The sequence below is a fragment of the Solea senegalensis genome, linkage group LG4, assembly GCF_019176455.1.
Source record: "Solea senegalensis isolate Sse05_10M linkage group LG4, IFAPA_SoseM_1, whole genome shotgun sequence".
Taxonomy (NCBI): Eukaryota; Metazoa; Chordata; class Actinopteri; order Pleuronectiformes; family Soleidae; genus Solea; species Solea senegalensis.
Window position 1 is genome coordinate 10960568 of NC_058024.1, and position 17255 is coordinate 10977822.

The 17255-nt window shown below is 40.0% G+C and overlaps 1 protein-coding gene across 1 annotated transcript in view; it reads right to left on the reverse strand.

Annotated features, from left to right (window-relative positions):
• Window positions 1–17255, reverse strand: part of LOC122768820 (contactin-4) — a 150722-nt gene that overhangs the window by 26949 nt on the left and 106518 nt on the right. Inside the window, exons 7-15 of the mRNA XM_044025068.1 lie at window positions 16764–16967; window positions 16149–16251; window positions 15797–15981; window positions 13691–13833; window positions 12982–13111; window positions 11554–11704; window positions 5440–5567; window positions 4669–4841; window positions 1326–1443 (exon numbers count right to left, since the gene is read on the reverse strand). Of these exons, the coding sequence (XP_043881003.1) occupies window positions 1326–1443; window positions 4669–4841; window positions 5440–5567; window positions 11554–11704; window positions 12982–13111; window positions 13691–13833; window positions 15797–15981; window positions 16149–16251; window positions 16764–16967 (1335 nt within the window). The remainder of the gene's footprint in view (window positions 1–1325; window positions 1444–4668; window positions 4842–5439; window positions 5568–11553; window positions 11705–12981; window positions 13112–13690; window positions 13834–15796; window positions 15982–16148; window positions 16252–16763; window positions 16968–17255) is intronic.

The window sequence follows — 17255 nt, forward strand, 5'->3', positions numbered from 1 at the left end:
TGGCAAGCGTTGCCAGGAAGATTTTTATGACTTTGCTTTTATTTACTAAAACCCTACTACTAAACTAAAGTCCATAATGATGAATGAAATAAAAAGGGCTTCAAAATCAAAAGTAACCTGAGGTTCTTGGATTCACATGATACTTTGCATGTACTGTACCTACAATTTGTGAATTAAAGGGATAGTTCTGGTTATTTTTAAGTGAGTGGCCTTGCATGAGGTACTCACGTGCGTGTAGTCACGCACACTGTGCTGAGAGCAGCTGGGGAAAATGAGCAGACTCTGGGGAAATGGAGAGAGAACATGGCAGCAAATGGAGGCAGGAAAAAAACCAAACCAAAACAAAACAGATTTTAGCCACGTAATCAAATCTACATCAGCTTGCGTGTATGCTATCTTAAGAATTTGTTTGCAGTGTTGTAGGCAACTCAAATGTGTGTGACTTTGGAAACCGCTCACTTTCTCTCACACCAAAAGCTATTAGAAAACAATCAGCGATGTTTGCTCACAGGGCAGAGGAGCTGCTGGTCAATTGTTGCCTCATCTGTGTCCGTTTGTGGTACTTAGGTGAATCTGAACGAAGGATTCAAAGGTCACAAATGAACACATCTGAACTTGCTGACGGAGGCTGGCAGTGGATCAACAACTGCTTTGTGTGGCGATGTAAAATCGCTGATTTTCTCAATGGGCTTCAGCGCGTGAGTAAGTGCTTTTATAATGTGACACAAAGTTAATTTTCCAGTTGACTAACAGCAAGATAAAGTAATGACCATGTTCTTGAGATAGCATACACTTAAGCTGGCATTATGTTTTATTAGGTAATCCTCTTGGTGAGTGGCTAAACTTTGTTTTTCCTGGTGTCCCAACTGGCGGCCATGTTTTCACTAAGCTCGTCTCCCGCTGCTTCCCAACACGGGGGGGTGTGCAGAGGGCAATTAGCAGTATATAAGACTTAAAAACACAGAATTTCAATGATACATGAAATTCAGCAGTTTAGCTGCTTTGCACAAAATATGTGGACATCGCAGATATGCATACGCTTTGGCAGCAATGACAGGGTGTTCGAAATGTGATGTTATGTAAAGTGATCATCGATTCCAAAGGTTTAAAGCAGAAAAACATTTTAATTTAAGGAAAAAAAACTAAAAAAAAACCTCAGGGTCCATGATGTGACCGCCTTCTGACTTCTGTGGAATCTGACATCGCAGAGAAACATCTGTTATCTGACAGCGCTGAGATTAAGTATGTGTGTCATGAAGTGAAGAGTGTGATACAAAATGACAAACAGTGTAAGTGAGGAGAGAGAGGAAAAAGAAAAGACATACCTCTGACAATTAGGTCTGCCGCTGCTGAGACTGTGTCGACCTCCGTTTGCACCATACACACATACTTCCCAGAATGCTTCAACTGAATGTTCCTCACCATCAGGTCACCTACAAATCCCTAATGAAAAACACACATGCACATAACAAATGTGAAAAAGAAGAAGAAGATGGAGAAAGAAATTAAAAAAAAAATGCACAAAGAAGTAAAGCAAAGCCGAAAGCAGAGTTATGGAAAAACATGAAATTATTTTCTCAGTCAGCTGCTGCAAATCCCCCCACATAAGAAGCTTGGACGGATTCACCACAGGACCACCAAGAAAACAACAACAACAAAAACAACTGGTGAACAGTACGCAGCAACTCCCTTTCATATTGTGACGAAAGCTGCAGAAATTGACTTTACAGTTGTGTCCGCTGAATCAGAGTTTGCTGTGTCTACATGTTATCATTAGTCATTATTGTGTAACCCATTTAACACAACTCAGCTGTTTCTAAGCCATTCCACATTCCAACAAAGTGCCAAACGAGTGCAGCTCTCAAACCCTGGTCTTTATGTGATTGTGGATTGTGAAGGACTGTATCAAAACTTTTTTTTTTTGAAGGAGAAAAGAAGACAGGGTTGCGTTACAAAGAAGCACATAACGTGAGAAGCGTGTTAAACTGTGGAATAAATGAGCTTTAAAATGTCAAATATGTATTTTTGAGAGGAATGTCTGTGTTATGTTCTCCTTTCCTCTTTCTTACACTGCTGATATTTTTAGATATCACATGGATTGCATGGAAAGAGCAAAAATAGGCATTGGGCTCTAGCCTTTTTTATGTGTATGTGTGACTTTTTTCTTTTCTTTTTTTTTTCTTTCTGTCAGTTGCAGAAAGATGTGACGGTCCAAGGACAGAGGGTGTCACTCACTGTACAGACTGTTAAGGCTTTCGAGGCAAATTGTGTTTGTGATGCTGGGTTATAGAAATAAAACTGACGTGACACATTGTTATCCTTTGTTGTGTATAATATATCGTATCATATCATGTCCGTATCCAATCCAGTAATTATGACGGCTTGATACCACTGTTGTGTGTAGATACCGATAACAAAACTGATATCAGTCCTATCCAGTGATCAGAGTCATACAGATACCAAGTGTCATATCGGCTCAACCATTACCATCAAGAGGAGCGGCTCGTCGAGATTTTTAAAGCTACTTTTTACACTTTTCACTGCAGAATGTACACACAGACACATGCTGATACAAAATCAGTAGTTTGTGTAATAATCAAAGGTGAGTTGAACAGCTGTAGTGATGATGCACACTGTGGAAATGCCAGAGCTGCACAGTGACTTTGGTGAGCCTGGTCCTCTCAGCCAGAGGGAACTCAGACGTTGTAATCACACAAATATAAGCTTCCCCCCCTTTTTTTTTTCCCCCTTTCCTTTTTTTTCTTTTTTAAGTGGGAAGAAGTTGATTGATTTTCTCTTACAGTGAGATCACCTCAGGGCAGGAGAAATATCATCCAGGTTACAAGTTTTCCCTTTAGATACAACACACAGCAACATCTGCTGGCATCCCTGAATTAAGGGAGTGCGATCCTGACACATGGGCTCAAAGGCAAAATGCCGTCCTCAAAAACAAAAATTTCCCCGGTGCTTTTATGTTCTCATATAATCGCTTCAAACTATACTTAAAGGAGCAGTTTGACATTTTAGGGGGAAGTAAAAACACAGTCCTCACTGTACGTCTGTGCAGTATGGAGTTAGAGAGGCTAAGAGGCAATTAGCATAATTTTGCATAAAGACCGGAGGCAAAAATAGACTCATAAGCACCTTTATAGTTCTCTTTTTTAACTTGCAATTCTTGCACCAGGGATGTTTTTCATATCCGGGGTGGATTTTATGGCACAACACTGAATCCTGAGAAAGTTATCAACACTAATGTGGAGATTCTATTCTTTTCATTGTTTTGCTTAAGGAATAATGCTGTTCTTTTGTGCTGTAAACCCAGTCCTCATCTGCCTGCTAAAACTGCGTCCCATTAGCCAGGAGAATAACATCGTGGAGGCAAAACTTATAGGGGAACAATACAAGTGCAGATGATGTCATGTTATTTCTCTCACCATTAAACTTACAATAACTTATTTCATATTTACAAGACAAAGCCAAAATGTTGTATGTTGTATGTATTTCTGGTTTGGATTAAAAGAAAAAAGGTTTGTATAAAGCACTGTATTAGTCCAGTGGTAGAGCTGCAGATGCCGAGGTTCTTCGCTGGGAGTGACCGTGGACAGGATTATAAATGAGCATATTCGAGGGAGAGCTCAGGTTGAATGGTTTGGAAATAAAGAATGAGAGGCAAGGCTGAGATGGTTCGGGCCCATGTAGAGGACGGATAGTGATTATACTGGACAAAGGATGTTGAAGATGGAGCTGCTGTGCTGGAGGAAAAAAAAAGAAACGCCACAGTGAAGGTTTATGGATGTTGTGAAGGAGGACATGAGGACATTTGGTGTAACAGAATAAGACACAAGGGAGGCAGAAGATGGAGGCAGATGAGTTGCTGTGCAGAAGAAGATAAGAAAATATACTATATATATCTCACTTGACTAACTTTGGCAAACATTTTTCGGTGGAGTTAATGATCTAAATTGCTAGTATCTGTTATCATAATAATAATAATGATAGCATAATGTCGATTTTCTAAATTCTGTTCCCATTTAGAGGAAAATAGGTGACACTGTGGACATGGTGTGATTGACAGCTGGTATAATCCAATGGGAGCCTGGTTGCAGGTGATGTTTGTGAACTTCAACACGCAGCCATCCTAATTGCGAATCTTGAGGCTTCAAAACGGGACTTCAGACTCTCATGGGTGATGTCACGACTGGTTGCCACTTGCAAACAAACTCTTGCTCTGCGTACTTGCACAGATGTGACATCATCAAACATTTGGCAAAGAAAAAGAAAATAAGCACATTTCTTAAGATATCATCAAACTATCCCTTGAAGACTTCTGCTTTTCAGGGCGTCCAGTGTTTACCATTCAAACTTTAAATCTGCTATTGGATAGCTGCAGTAAGTCTCTTTTTATCATGGTCTGTTACCATCTAAGTCAATATTTTTTATACAGGATTTGATGAAGAATTAGATGGTTGAGAAACATGCGGGGGATTTCACACACACACAAAGAAACCATCCTTCATCTCAGCTCTATCACACACACATTGCCAAATAAATAAACTGTCTGAAATGTAGCTCTCAAGAGCCTCAATATCAGGTCTGGCTTGTAGAAAATGATGTAGGTCACGTCCTTGGCCTAATATCAAATAATGTGTTCAACCGTATTATACATACCCCTCCGATCATTTCAAAGTGCTCCTGTCTGCTGAAATCAATGGCTTTGCCGTTGAAAAACCACTTGTAGATGGGGGTCAGGGTCGAATCGCTGGACACCTCACATGGCAACACGAGGCTCTGTCCCGCGGTGGCGTCCAGACTCAATGGTGGAACTACGATCTTGGTGGGTTCTACAGTATTATGGGAAAAGAGGTGTGGGGGGGAAGGAAGGGGAGGGAGTCATTTGTTACTGTATCTTGACAAAATCCTGCCAAATGGAGGAGATAATAAAGCTTAATTTTCCAAGAATAGTGAGACAGATTCTGCTCTATCAGTGTAATTAAATGACTTTAAATAACTTCACTTAGGGAGCCAGCGCCTCTCATAACTCAATAATGAATAATTAAACGCACTGCAATCAGACTGTCAACTAGAGAGAAAAGAAAATGTAACAGTATATCTATAATTGTAATTATTAAAAAAAAATTGTACAGCAGCTTTTTTTTTTCTTAAATTAAATGTTGTTGAGCAAATATTCTTCACTCGCAGCCGTGTGGACTCTGGTGGTTTGGCCCCACTCTGCTTCATGAACAATAACTCACAGCTGACAAAACCACAGATGACTTATACGTCTGTCAAGCTGCTGGCAACATAAAACGGCTATATATTTCATTATCAATTTCATGCTTGAGCTGATATATTTCTTTTCCCTTAACAAAAGTTTAAACCCCCGGCTTAGAAGGTGCAGCGGTGGAAACTTCAGGAGAAAAAGAAAACAAGTAGAAATACCTTTCACCAGCAGGGTTCCTGTGCTGCTGGATGTTCCAAAATGGTTTCTGGCCACACACGTGTACCTGCCTGCATCTGACTTGGAGATGTTGGTCATTCGGAGAGTCCCGTCCTCCATGATAGTCTGCCTGAGGAGAGGAACAACACTGAAATCACAAGCTCTCATCGCTCATTCTCTAATCAGTTCAATGGTTGTTAATTAAATAAGAAGCAATGATAAGGAGCAAATGCACTACTTCCCAGTTGAGATATGAGGTCTAATCTTTCAAGCAGTTTGAAGTTTTTTCTTCCTTTCATCCCCTATTTGTTTTTGTTTTGAACAAAGGCTTCAGAATCGACTCCGAAAGTCTCTTTGCACGCATCAGAAGATAACAATTATCTTAGCTGAGGCAGAACAGGTTTGCTGTAGGGTCAGCACTGTATTGACGGCACATATTCATCAGCTCAAATGCACATATTAATTGGACACACAACAAGCCACCAGAGCTGGGAAGGGTGGTGAGAGGAGGAGGAGGAGGAGGAGGAGGGGGAAAGCAGCACTAAAGAGAGATCTGAATGGGATCTGCACCTGAAGCATTATCTCTCTACAACACGTGGCAGATCCTATCAACACACTATAATCCGTTTCTGAGAAGCGGGAACATGGATGTTGAAAGGTGCACGTAGACGCATTGGACTTGGGGAAAAAAAAAGATGTGAGGCTGGTCTCACGGGAGAAATAAACTTGGAGTCTGCGTGCGCTTGGAAAAAATCAACTTGCAACATGCCCTGCTGTGGAACTAGTAAAGGATTTATTTTATTTAAACACAGATTATCATTATGCAACAGCAATTTGTCTTTGTTAGATTTCAAAAAGCAGTATTTTCAGCTGCCTATGGGAAATTTGCCTTGAATATTTTAACATTTTAACATTTATTAATGCGACACAGGAAGCTCAAAATAGGGAGCGAGATGAGGTTAAAGGGCCATATGCCAGAATTGAAAGGCTCAACTTGGAACCCCACGGACACAATCCATAAATTGGTGTATAGATCTGTAATTGCTTGTAAAATAAAATAGTTTAATAGCGCTAAAATGTTTTTAGACACCACCACAGCAGCCCAGAAGACTATAAAAAAAACATCTGTAGTTCCTCGATATGCTCAGTAAAGGAAGGGGTGAGCGGAGGCACCATTAGATGTCACAAATGTTTACACACTAGACCTTCAAGTGGAAAATCAAGCAGAATCTGTGAGACTGATAAAGTGAGAGGAGCAAGTCCAACACACACAGTTTCTTCACTTCACTCTTTAGCACTGAATGGTTCTGTTGGTGCTTCAGTTCTGAACAGGAAGATGGGTGCGCCCGTAAACATTAGAATAAATGCTAATGACCTGCGACCTTTGGATTCAATAAATCAAACAGAAATACAACGAGCAGCCAGCACAAAAGAAACAAACATTTTCATGTTGGTTCCTGAAAATAAATATGTATTCACTTGGGCTGAGCTGAGACCCAGAGAGCATGTCTGACACGGGGTGCTTTGCACTGATTTATTGACAAAAATATCAAAGCCTGAGTGATGGAGGAGCACCGAGAACATGACCTGGGGGGCAATGAGCTGCAAAACAAATACAAACATGAAGAACTATCTGCTTTGTAGACAAACTCCGTTCCACACTGTGATTTTCTATTCTTGTCCAAATGCACTCCATGCCTGAGTAATGCCTGGGTAATTTTTCTCTCTTTCCTCATGACCAGCCAATGGGAAAAATGATAACTAATCAATCCCGTTGGACACATCTTGACGCAGGTCCTGCGAGTTACAAAACATCTATAAAAAAACTGGCTGCACACATTGATCCGAGACCAGAAGTGGAACAAAAATGAACATCACAGCAGGGAGGCATCTCTGCACACTATTTGTACAGTACGCAAACTGAACCAGTGTGCAATAAAAGCATCTATAATTTGGCCCAGAAAACACTGTACAGTAAATTTAGCAACAAAGTAGTTCACTGGTTACATCTGATAGTGGTTTCCCAAAGAGAAGAGAAAGCTCTTTCAAGATAGAGCAGCTTTTGCAGTCGAGTGAGATAATCATAATTGAATGAGTGAGGTTCCTTTTTATCTTCCAGTTGAAGCCAATTTTTATAAACTCACTTTTTTTTTTTAATGATAACGTGTTTGTGATCATTCGCTCATGTCTTGCCAGTAAAATAAATGAATGAAACTGCGTTAAACAAAAGATTATTATTGAAAACTTTCCTCAATACTCCTGCCAGCAAAGGCACTGCATGTGACCTCCTCAGGTTTATCTTCCTGGATTCACACAATGGACTCCAATTAATGAATTCCCAGCAAAACTGAGAGCATTTGCATTTGAAGAAGGGAACTTAATGAAACATCAAGCACCGTTGATAAAACATTTTTTTTTGTTTTTTGGTATTTGGTGGAGCAAATTATCAACATTCAGAAAAAGAAGCAGAATCAAATATGGAATAAAAATGACATTAACGGTGAAATTAGCACAGTGTTTTCACCTAAATATTGCTACCGTTTTATCACAATGCACTTCTGTACTTGATGGCTTAATCTCGAGTGGTGTGAGAAGTGGCCGTTCTACTGGAGAAAAATGAAGTCACAATAGAGTTATTAAATGAGAAAACGAATCCCATGCAGACATAATCCACTGCCGCGTGAAGCTGAATAGCTCAAGGCAGAGATTATTCTTTAATTAGTCCGGCTGTAATATTAAAGATTGTTTCTTGTTTGTTTTCTTTGAAATCAGCGTGTCCAAAATGGGAGCAGTAAATAGAGGAAAATAAAACACTGAAGGTAAAGCAATACTTCCATATAGAAAAAAATAAGTGTTTCTTGGCAACATGGACACAGGAGATGCTGATCTATTGCTCATTTGTTGAATAAGTTTAGTGAATCAAAACAAAGGATTTCAAACACACGGAAACAGCAGTGGATCGACAACTCCCCTGCGCTGTGATGTGAAATCGGATTTTCTCTGTGGACTTTGATGCTGGGAGCGAACGGTTTAAGGAAGAACACAAAATATTCTTAAGAAATTGAAGATTTAAGCAGGTGTATATTTCGATTTGGTTAGCGTTTTGTTTTTCTTCGTCTCCTCAGTGGTAAAGTCTTGCGTCAGTCAGTGCTGATTATGTGTATTATGGTTTTTCAGAGCTATTTTAAAACTGTCCCTGTATTTCTGAAAGATGTTCTCTTAAGAATGGTTTCTTCGTGAACAAAGGGAAACGTTCACTTAAAAAAAATCAAGGACACGTTAAAAAGGAAAAAAAATAAAAAATAACACAAGAAAATAAACAGTTTGCTGTTTTGAAAATGGGGGAGGGGAATCACTAGAGGTAAACATTTCAGAGGCAATAGATATCAGACCACACTGTTCTTGCACTTTATTTGGATTTCTTTGCTGCTTGGGACTGTTTTCCTGTGAACTGGCTGCGTTTTGAGTAAACCATTGAACTGATTCCATAACCCAAGTCCTTTCAGAGTCTGGCCTGATACAAAGCTTGTCTCATCTCCTCAGTCCTATTACCCCCATCGCTGCCTGAAGAGAACAAACAGCCAAGGCTCTCAGAGAAAACTGATGCAGTTATGTTAATTACACTGCTCTGAACTGACAAGGCCTCCCTGATGGTGTTTTACACAAAAGACAAGCTCTCAACTGAATGTGCTTGACAATGGCTTTAAGGGGAAAATGCCAGACGTGCCAATGTTGTCCAACTCTCCTTGAACAAACTATCTATATTAAACAAAATTATGACATTAGGCATAAGTGATATCAACACTGGGAGAACTGGGTAGCTTTTATGGGATATTTTACAAGCTATCAGTATTAGCAGATCAATGCTGCCAAGTACAGGTTTCTTATTTAAAGGCTTCTTTTGCTGGAATGTGTTTACACGAGGACTGCAAGGTATATACTGTAAATCTATCGCCATCACCTTGCTCCTAGACCGTCATGCGATCATTAACATCGATGGACTCAGTGTTTCCTCCGCCATTCATTTGGAACAATGCCTGTTTTATTTCAGGTCAGAGTGTGTTTTTAGCATGTGTCTCCATCATTTCTCTCCTCTGCTTTCTTCCTGCCCAGTTGTGTCTCACTCAAAGTGGAGTGAAAGATGACTCAGGTAAATGATGAATTGAATGTTTCTCAAAACTAGGTTAAACTATCACTCGTCTCCCCCATGCACCGGGTAACACAGCGCTGCTGCAGCAGAGGCTACATCTGTGAAACATCCTTTATTATACATGACATTAAAATACCAATAACGTTCCTCAAATTTCTTTTGGTTTTGTTACAAGTCATCTTCATCTTTTTGTTAACTGTATATCATTACGTAACACATCAAACACTTTGTTTATTTGTATCTCTTAATTTTCTGAAAGTTCTTTATTGCAATATTCAGTTATTGCATTATGATTTCCTAATATTGTGCAGCCCTACACAGTGTGATTTTCTCCTAAAAACCAAAACAACTGTTTAACTCCACGAAACACCACTGGAATTCAAACAGCACGCGGAGTTAGTTTCAAGTGGGATATTCCACACCATGACTCGTTCAGAACGGTTTTTACGATCTTAATGAGGGAGATAAAAAGTGCTCCAGCCAAATTGACATGATTGACTTTAGGTTTCTATATCTGAAACCGAAAGAGATTTGTGGGTAAGAATCCAAATCTCCACAAACATAAATAAACTCCAGTGCATTCAAGCTAGTGAGGTGCTATGAGGTGCATTCAGTGACCGTCAGAAATGACAACACTACTGCAAAGAGACATAAAGTCTACTGACCAAATATGATCTTCCACCTTGTGGTCACAGATGCACTACAATTAAGGTAGTCATTGGTTATTGGAAAAATATAAAAATACACTTAATTTCTTTTTAAAGCAATTATTGATAAAACTTTGCTCAGGAGTATCTCTTTAATATTGTTTTTGCAATTTTCTTGGAATACCATGACTTCTGATTGTTTTATTTTTTCATGCTTCAAACTAACGTTATCCAACATAGGAACTATCGGTATTTGGTTATGCTTTCCAAGCCATTTTGGCTTTCTGATTCTAAACTAACACTTATTCTTATTATTTCATTTTCCAAAAAACATCTGCTGAAATGCAGCTTTCACATCGTGCTACCACTGGCTATTATTGTATTGCATTAGCTTGTGTGCAAAGGCACAACAGCACCAAGCTGTTTCTTTCAGTTTCTAAGTGTTGCCTCACACCTTACAGCATGACACGGTGTGGCCTCTCCTGTTGCTGAAGCCAGAGTTTCTCTGACAGCTGTAGCAAGATTGTTTTTCCTCTGTGGCTTTCTCACAAACTGTGTCCTTACCGGGCGTCTGTTCTACATTCAGCACTCTGACTGCTTTGAAGAGCTGTGGAGCTGTGGGGACGCCAAGTTCTCTGAACTTTCAAACTAAAGCTAAACCGTACTGTGTTCTTTGTATAAAGCTGACGAGCGGGGTTGTGGCCTCACTGTCATGTCCAGCAAAAAGGCATCAGTCACAGCTTCCATGCATCAGCCGAAAAACATCTTTATGTGTGAAGATGGAGGCACCTGTCTGAAAAAGATGACTTCCTTGCTCCAAACACGGCTATTTAAAGCTGCAGTGCACTTTTGTTGTTGTTATTATTATTTTTCCTCTGCTTGGTCTTTATGGACAAATATAATGTAACATTATTTGTTGCTATCAGACCTGATTGAGGCAGCATGTGTGCATATATTCCATTAAACTGAGCAGTAGAATCTGCTGAAAAAAAAACAACTCCCTTTCTGTGAACAGCACGGTGATGTTGCTGGGCAACACAGACTCTAAACACAGAGTAATAGTAATACAGAGAGAGTCATTTGGAGCTGATAGGCTTCATCAGCACTATATGTGAACTCATTTGACAATAGTTTGAATCATTTGTTTATATTTAAAAGTTATAGACTTCAGTTTTAATGAAACCCTGGCTTCTTAATTCCCTTTAAGCCAAAGCATAAATAACAATGTGTCCTAGAAATGAACATGGCCACAAGAGTAAACCCTTAAAGCAGAGGCCATCAGTGGCACAGGCAACGGTGCATGCAGTACAAATCCCTACCTCTTGCCGTCCTTCAGCAGTTCGCCTCCTCTCCACCAGGAGATTGTGGCCCGTGGGGATGCGTGGGGGCGACACTCTAACATGACCTCACCCCCCTTCTGGATCACTGTGGATTTCTTCACTGAGCGGCGGGTGAAGTCAGGTGGAGAGGCTGAGGAGCAGACACATGTTAAGGTAATTTTTCCTCACTGCTTTGCATTAGCCAAAAAAAAGTTTAAGTTGTAAGTCACGTTGTAACACCAGACAGGCTTATTGTGAGAAATAATTATGGAAATGAAAAGAACAAGGCCACGGTTCACTGAGGAGCCAGTTCAGCCTGTTTTATTCATTTACTCTCAGGTGTGTTTCTTCCTACACAAAATGTGCAATAATAATAATCCAATAATAATTGGTATAAACAGATGTATTCTTAAAGGAAACTTCAGGTGTGACTGTCAGAGGTACTGACACACAACCAACCAACTTGCGACGTGAACATGGGCACAAGGAAAAACAGTTATTTAGTTATTTAACAAAGGCTCACTTAATAATTTCTACACCCACTTATGTGTATTATATTTAGAAAATCTTCATCACTTAAAACTTGCCATTACAAAGCTTCTTTTTTTTTCAAAAGTTTTACTTTGCGACTTCCATGTTTGAAAACTTACCAAACAAGGCAGCAGCAGTTCCTGCTAAAAATTGTGATTTTCTCAATGGACTTTGGAGCAGTAGAGTGAGCAAATTTCAGTTTCCAGTTGAAAAAAGGCAATTTAATGGCAAACAGGGGGACATATTGATATAATATCATGGGAAACTATATATTTCTTTCCAAGATGCTAAAATTAGTTTTTCCTAGTGTTCACACTGGCAGCTCAGTATCAGTAGTATCCGTGCCTCATACGGACATACTTCAAGAAAACTGCAGTGTCCTTTAATTTGAGTTCACAAATGTCTGCCAGAACTCGGAAGAGGAGGGGAAAAAAAAAGCAACTTTATGCAGTAAGATGCTACTTGTAATTAGAGACAGACAGTGGAAGACATCACGAAAGGGAAATGATTACACACAAATGTAGAAATAGAGAAGATGAATTGAAAAGAAACTGGAGGAAATGGGATACAGAAATTGATGAAGTAGAACGAGTAAAAGGAAGAGCACAGCTGAAAGCACAGCTAAAAGATTAATATTATTATTTTGGTGAATATCATAACATTTTTTCATCATTCTCAACTGGTGATCTCCCATTTTTTTAAAGATCAAATAAATGAAACAAGATGATTTTAACAAATGAAAAGTCTTTGAACTTTAAAGTTATACATTTCAAAAATGACATATATGTGGCATTCATCATGTTAAAATGTACACACTTGCCTGAATTGAAAAAAAAAACTTCAGGATTAGAAACAGCTCAGCTCAGTCAGTGATACAAGGTAAACAAAAGTGCTTACCTACAACCTTAAGCTCAGCACTGGCATATACAGCTCCATGTTCATTCTCTGACACACACTGGTACATCCCAGAGTCTGAAAGGCTGATCCTGGATATGGTCAGTTTTCCAGCTTCGACTTGAATCCTCCCCTTCAAACAAGAAGAGATATATTGCAATTCTAAAAAATATTGTTATGGCCCTGGCCCTTGTTTTTATTCGCCTGAGCATGAGTGGGTGCTCAGTTGCTGAGTCATGAATCCCTTTCAGGTCTCTTCCTCTAGGTTAGGTCTGTGGGTGTGGCCTGGGGAGCTGTCCACAGCTAAGTGAAGGCTTCCCTGACAAGCTGGCTTTCAAATAGTGGCAGTTTCCAGCTCCTGGATGGAGACAGGCCAGAGGGACATAATACTAAGCAGGATTACTGACTTTGCAATCAGAGGTGGTTGCTCTATGACAGCAAGAGAAGCTCTGCCTCTAATATGATGGCTTGTATGAAATCATCCACTTGACTGAAGGACTGTATGTGGTTCCAGGATTGGTCCATTTTGTGTGGGCATAGAGTCAAATGATGCATCAAATCTACATTTTTTTGCTAGGTTGTTTAACACAGTGTTTGAAAGGTTTTCTTTGAGAACGTACAATACTACAACTTTGTTATTTTGGTTGTTGTTCAGTCCGAAAACTTTGTTTCATTTGTGTGTTAAGTGGAAAATAAAGTGTCTGAATCTCACCTCCGCCGCTAGCGACTGACCATTCTTCAACCATCTGTATGTTGGCCTCGGCTTACCGATGGCCTTGCACTCCCACTGCAGATTAGCATCTATCGCCATATGAGCATCTTTCAGTGTCTGCATCCAGTGCAGATGTTCGACATCTGTGGAAAAGATCAAAGATTATGAATATTTCAGACAAAAAAGACAGATAACAGATAAACTGCATGTGCTTTTTTTGACGCTATGTACTGTATATAATGTCACCACTCTTTTTTCCAAACAATGTGAACGTTTATTTAAAAACATGAAGAATATTTCACTTTTGCTTTGACAAGATTTACATACATGTAAGGCTGTGGCAAATTTGCACCTCTTGCATTTGCTGCCTGTGTGTAATTAGCACCTGAGTTACTATGGCCGCAGCTCACTACAAAGTTAGTATGCCAGACAGTCAGCAAAGAAAAAAAAGAGAAAGAAAGAAAAATAACAACTCATCGTGATTTGAAGACCCTCTTGTAATATTAAAACAACAGGGGTCAAACAAAGTAGACGAGAAGAAAATACAACACAAGGAGAAAAGGCTGCTCAGGTGAAGCAAAAGGAGGGAGAAGAGAAAAGCAAGTGCAGCAGGAAAGAGGAGAATGCCGTGGATGATGGTTGATGCCTGACTACAACAAGTAAATGAAGCCAAATTCAAACTGCAAATGTCCTAAAAACCAAAAACAGTTGCTTCCCGCTGGGATTTTACACTTTACCGACTGCAGGTTCAAGCTTAATGAGAACAAGCTCAAAAATCCTTCCTCCTCCTTATTTATTTATTCTTTAAAAATAATATAAGAGATTGTTCTTTCTTTGTCATATCGCTGGCCTGTTTTCTTTATTCCTACTTGTGTCGTGTAAATGAATTAAGATATTTTTGGCAAACAAATTCACTGGAGCATCTTCTGTATGGGCAATACATTTGTACAAGGTGCAGTCAAGTGGGGGCACATACGGAAATGCGACTGGGCTTATAAAGAATTAATTGTCACATTGTCTGTGGGTGTGTTGGTCATAACCAAAGCCATTCACGCTGGTTCATCTAATCTCCTCTTAAAGCTTCACATCCAATGTCATAAAAACATGAAATAATGAACCTTATTACATTTTACAGAGGCAAGAATAACTGGTGTCTGTTTCAGTCAATCCAGACGAAGCCTATCATCACTGCCTCATTTACATATTAATTTTGCACGTGTTTGCAGTAGTACAAATGAAAAAATAAATAAATAAAAATCACAAAGTTCTTGCACACCGAGCTGCAACCGTCCCCTATAGGTTCACTTCACACAGGGATTAAATTAGCCAGTCACAGTGTGTGCTTGCAGCTCTTTCTCTGAAATAAAATCAGCTCTTATCAGTTTTAGAAAAATAGAAACAAACAAGAAATAAATTATCTGTAGGACAGACTCATTACAAATTGCCAATTCCAGCACGGTTGAGCATAAAACTGCCTGATAAGGCTACCTGTTATGCTCCATATCACAGCATTATAGGCATATAGACTAAATTGGATTCAAATTTGTGTAACACTGTAAAACAGTGTCACTTGTGGCTAAACGAGTGCAAAAACTTTCAGAGTTGAAATGCACACAAATGAATGCGTGAAAGAAAAAAGAAAACAACTTGAACTGCTGTATGGTCTATAGGTTATTGTGAAAGAAAGAAAGAAAGAAAGAAAGAAGGGTGATTGTACATATTAGCCTTGCCCCCAATTCTGTCCAATCACACTCAAGGGTTTGGTCTGTTGGTCCCTACTCTTTCTATAATCTTTGAAATGTGTTTTTTTTATTTTTTTATTTCAACAATGTTGCAGTGCTTTCCCCTAATCTTTTCTTTTGTGAAATGGTGTTTTGTTTTCTGCACCGCTGTATTGAATTGACCTTCACGGCCACCATATAACTATCTCGCTGTCGCAACATCGAATCAGGAGCGGCCGAAAGAAGAAGATGAAGAAGAAAGAAACAATAAATCTCTTTTTTTTTTCTAACAAATGCACGTGACTATAAAGTGAAGTGAAGGAAATTAAACGGCACTAAAAGAGAAAGAGAGACAGAGAAAGAAAAAAGTTTACATGTTTCTTACTGTGGAATATAAGTTGCCCTCTGGCAACATTTCGTCCTCTGCTGTTTTCGGCTATGCACTCATACACACCGGCATCCTCTGGGCGAAAATATGGAATTTCCAGAACCCCGCTGGCATGATTGATTTTAATCTTTCCAGGAAGTGGACTTCCATCCGCTCTTCTCCAGGAGATGGAAGGCACAGGGCTGTGGAGGTCACACACACACAAAATGTCACGCTGGCCACATGCTCCTGCTCACACGGACCGGAGGGACTGCTGCCACGTTTGTCCGTCTGTTGTGTTGTGTCCAGCGACAGATTTTGAAAATGCAGTTGGCAGGAGCCTAAGAGTTCTGATGTTTCTGACACTTACTTTCCTAAGGCAAAGCACTCGAGCTTCACAGATGATCCTTTGGAGACACGTAGGGTGTCAGGGAACTGAACCTCTATCTTTGGCTCGTATTCGCCCATCACTACTGCACGGGAGGGGGATACAAGCAAATCGCATCAGTCATAAACACTAAAACATGGACACGCAGTTTCTTGTAATTCATATTGGATGAGAGAGCCATGATGTGGATGACACTGGCAGAGAGCGCGCATGTGTGTTGATGGCACATTCAACAGCATTTGGCTTAGCACATGGTTGAGCAGATTACAAATCTGTCTCAGTTTAAATCTGAAGTGGCTCACATAAAAGCTTCTGATGGGGATTTAGTATGTGTGGCAAGCCCCTTCCTCTGTGTTTGTGTGTTTTTCTGTTTATGTAAATATGTGTCCTCATGCAGACAGAGGGTTTTCTCGCATGCATGACCCTGGGTAGTTTGGTTCACAGGCACTGGGACGGTGCAAAAGCCTTCCTCGTAAGCGAAGGCAAAACACAGAGTCACGCTCAAGACGAAGCCATTCATCTCCCTGGCTCACCCTCACTCCAACAGCCGGCGTGAGATAACCAGGAGGCGGCAGAGGCGAACCGAGGATTGCTTACCATCCCTCCGCACCACCACAGGGGTTGGGGAGCTGAACACTGTCGCGTTGGTCATCATGTTCCTCACAGCACAAGTGTAGTTCCCCACATCCAGGGCCTCAACTTTGGCGATGTACAGGTTGCCCGTCCTCTGGGAGACAAAGCGGCGAGCATCCTGTTGCAGAAAGTTGCGCTGTCCATTGAAAACCCACGAATATTTGATCTCTGAAAAAACACACGAGGGATACGTGATTAAACAAGATGTGCTTTCCAGTGACTTTTCCAAAAATGACCTGGGCAGCAAAAACGTCCACACAGAAAAAAAAGAGGTATCATTACAAATAGATTTTCTATGTCTCTATGCCAGAAATATATCCTGTATATATAAGGTGACTTAAAAGGAAAAGGCTTGTGATATTCTATATGTTTATTTTTTTAAATCAAACCCCATAAGAAAACAACAAGTGTAGTTACTTGTGTGTGTGTGTTTCTTTCAGCTTGCTGTGTATCTTG